At 38.0% G+C, this 3674-nt stretch overlaps 1 protein-coding gene across 1 annotated transcript; it reads left to right on the forward strand.

The window, feature by feature from the left end:
* The first annotated feature begins 812 nt into the window (after positions 1 to 812).
* Positions 813 to 2459, forward strand: LOC120266670 (UDP-glycosyltransferase 13-like). The gene has a single exon (XM_039274310.1). The coding sequence runs from the start codon at positions 999 to 1001 to the stop codon at positions 2379 to 2381; it is 1383 nt and encodes a 460-aa protein (XP_039130244.1). The 5' UTR covers positions 813 to 998; the 3' UTR covers positions 2382 to 2459.
* Positions 2460 to 3674: the final 1215 nt, after the last annotated feature.

The following is a 3674-nucleotide window of genomic DNA, read 5'->3' on the forward strand; positions in this document are numbered from 1 at the left end:
TTAATTTTTATTTTATTATTTAAAGGTGAGTAAATCATAGGTTTAAGAATCAAATACCAATTTTTTGGTTGTTGGGTGGTAAAATTAATTTTTATTGAGCCATGTTATTAAATTTGGGACTAGAATTTATGTGGAATCCCGATATACTATTTTTATTTTTTATTTTTAGTTCTTCTCTGCTACAAGAGTTGAGCATGAGTAACATTGACAAAGGCATTAGAGAAGACTATTGGTAAAGTATGTAAATTAGGAGATGTTCATTTTTGGAAAAAGTGAATAAATATAGAAAAAAGTGGTATAATTTTTTTTTGATTTTTTGATTTTTTATTTAAAATAAGTTTTGAGCTAAACTACTTTATTAATTTGTTTACTAAAGTGAGGGAAGTTGATTATCCTATAAAAACCAATTTTTTTCCCACTTCCACCAATTTTTTTAACCTTGTAAAAGTTCACTTAATATCATTTTTTTAATTTTATTTTTACTTTCTAACAAACATATTTAAAAATATTAAAAATAATATTACTTTCTCCAACTACAGTAGATGACACTTTTCTTCACTTCCGGCTTTCCCCGAAACAAAGGAGGTGTGCGTGAACACTAGACACAGTGGCACTCACTACCAAACATATTGGATTAGTCGAACATCAACCATGAATTCAACCACTAGTAATAATATATATATTAACTGTCATTGTCCAATTTGGTCCATCAATGATCAGAAGTACATATTCATTTAATCAAACATTTTTAACCATCTTTTGAGTACGTCGTCAACATTAGCCTGCCATGAATACTTGGCGCACAAGACACACACACCAAATAAATAAGAAATAAAGAAAGAAAAAACTACATTAAATTTGCATGCATCTTGACTCTTCAGCGTACCCACTCCACAAATCTTTCACAAACATCCTGACAACACCACCATCTAAAGTATAAACTATAAAGTATAAAGTTATAAACCCCAAGTCACTTACACAACCACTTCTCAAAAATCATGGCCTTTTCCGGCGACCAACCACCACCACCACCACCACCACACATCGCCCTCCTCCCAAGCTCCGGCATGGGCCACCTCACACCCTTCACCCGCCTCGCCGCCACTCTAGCCTCCCACGGCTGCCACGTCACCATCCTCGTCATCCATCCCATGGTTTCCTCCGCCGAGTCTCACCACATCTCCGACCTTCTCTCCACCTTCTCCACCATACACTCCCTTCATCTTACCATCACCCCTTTGGACATTCCCGGTGATCCCTTCTACCTCCAGTGCGAAGCCATTCGCCGTTCTCCACACCTCATAGTCCCTCTTCTCCGTGCTGCTTCTCCACCTCTCTCCGGCATCGTTATTGATATCAGCTTAGCCTCTGCTTTCCTTCCGGCCACCGCCGGCATTGCTCTCACAAATTACATCTTCTTCACTTCCTCGGCAACAATGCTATCTTTGTACTCCTATTTGCCAATCTACATAACTAACAAAACAACCTCAACAATAGGTGATGTTGAAGTCCCGGGAGTGCGTCTTGTGCAGAAGGCTTCAGTTCCAATGGCGTTGCATGATCCTGAGGAGCTTTTCACAGTCCAAGTACTAGAGAATGCCCGTGCTCTTGTGCAAGCTAATGGAGTCTTGGTCAACACCTTTGAAGCTCTAGAGCCAAAAGCACTCATGGCGCTCAATGATGGTGTTGTTGTGCCCGGGTTTCCTCCCGTCATTGCTGTTGGGCCATTGAAGCAACTCCTGTTGAAGAAAAAGCTGGTTTTTCCCTGGCTTGATGAGCAGCCGGAAAGGTCGGTTTTGTACGTGAGCTTTGGTAGCCGTACGGCGATGTCGGTGGAGCAAATCAGAGAGCTGGGAATTGGGTTGGAGTTAAGTGGAGTTAAGTTCTTGTGGGTGGTTAAAACGAAGAAGGTGGACAAAGAGGAAGAGGAAGTGGAGTTAGAGGAGGTGCTTGGAAAGGAGATGGTGGAGAGGATCAAGGAGAGAGGATCAATGGTGGTGCATGGATGGGTGGAACAAGAGGAGATCTTGAAGCATGGAGCTGTGGGTGGGTTTGTGAGTCACTGTGGTTGGAACTCGGTGATGGAGGCGGCGATGCATGGCGTGCCGGTGCTGGCGTGGCCTCAGCATGCTGACCAGAGAGTGAACTCTGAGTTGGTGAGAAGGAGTGGGTTGGGGATTTGGGTGGAGGACTGGAGCTGGGGAGGTGAAGAGAAGGTGGTGAAGGGGGAGGAGATTGGAGAAAGAGTGAAGGAGTTGATGGACAACTCGGTGGTGCGGTCGTCGGCGGTGAAGGTGACGGCGGAGGCGGTGAAGGCTGTTGGAGATGGTGGAAGCTCTGAGAAAAACTTGGCTGAGTTCATTGCTAAGTTGAAGGTGTGAACTGTTGTTGTTATTAATGAATCAATTAATTACTGGTTTAATTATGTGGAGTTTATAATAATAAATGGTTTTTAATAATTTTATCTTGTTTTGTTTCTTTATATTTGAATCTTTCTCTTGATTAGTTTTTTGTTTTGATTTTAGTCTGATCAAGGTGTGTGTTTCAAATAAAATTAAGAATAAAAACCCAAAAGGTGATCGATTGGAGAGTTTCAAAGAATCTAGAGATCAGAGGAAGACAACAAGAATAAAATACACATCTTTTAACATTTTTTATGAGTGCATAATTACTTTTTTTTATTATTTTTTAAATTTAACTTATGGCGAGCTCTCATCATCCTAATAAGCTTTCTCCCTTTGATTGAGTGAGCTCGTTCAACATTGGTTAGCCCGGTTGAGCTTACATTGGATGGACGAGCTTGATCGAGCCCTGAGCCACACCCATGATTCATCAGGGTCAGGGCACTCGGCTAGCCAGGGCGAGTCACGCACATGGCTACCCAAGAGATCACTTATGGTTATGGGCAGGTAGGTGACCTCATTTTTGCCCCAATCAAGCTCATTGCGTTCTCAATTACCCATGCTTGACCAGCCACCTAAGCACCTGTCTAGAAGTTCATATCTGGCCAACTACCTAATTCTTTACCTATTTAATCATCACTTCTTCCATTAATACTAATTTCTTCTAACACGTTAAAATGCTATATCAAAGAAATTGTTTGGACATTTCTCATAAACTTTTCAATTCGGAAAAATTGTTTGAAATTTCTCATTTCCTTCACTAATATGAACTATAATTTTTTTTTAATAGACAAAATATGAACTCCCTAATTTCGAAACATATGAAAATAATTTCTTTTTTCAACAGTCTAGTTATCTTTATAACTGATTCTTCATCTATTGACACTAGTCCGTTTGGATCAAGGAATAAGAATGATAATAGTAATAGTAATGGTAATGACAATGGGAATAAAAATGAGAATGGAAATGAAAAAGTTGTTTGGTTAGAAAGAATAAAATATTGGGAATGGGAAAAGTGGGATAAAGAATTATATGTAAATTACTTTAATGGCCTAAATATAAGTAATAAAAATTTATATATTAATAAATACATATAAATAAATATATATATTTTATAAATTTTTATAATTAATTATTTAAAATAAATAATTTATTTTTATCATTATTCACTTTAATATTAATTATTTAGAGTAAATAATTATTAGAATTAATTATTTTACAATTTTACTATTGTTGAAATTATGTTTAATATTGTCTATCAATAGTTAAAAT

This window comes from Dioscorea cayenensis, chromosome 8 (genome assembly GCF_009730915.1).
Source record: "Dioscorea cayenensis subsp. rotundata cultivar TDr96_F1 chromosome 8, TDr96_F1_v2_PseudoChromosome.rev07_lg8_w22 25.fasta, whole genome shotgun sequence".
NCBI classification, from domain to species: Eukaryota; Viridiplantae; Streptophyta; class Magnoliopsida; order Dioscoreales; family Dioscoreaceae; genus Dioscorea; species Dioscorea cayenensis.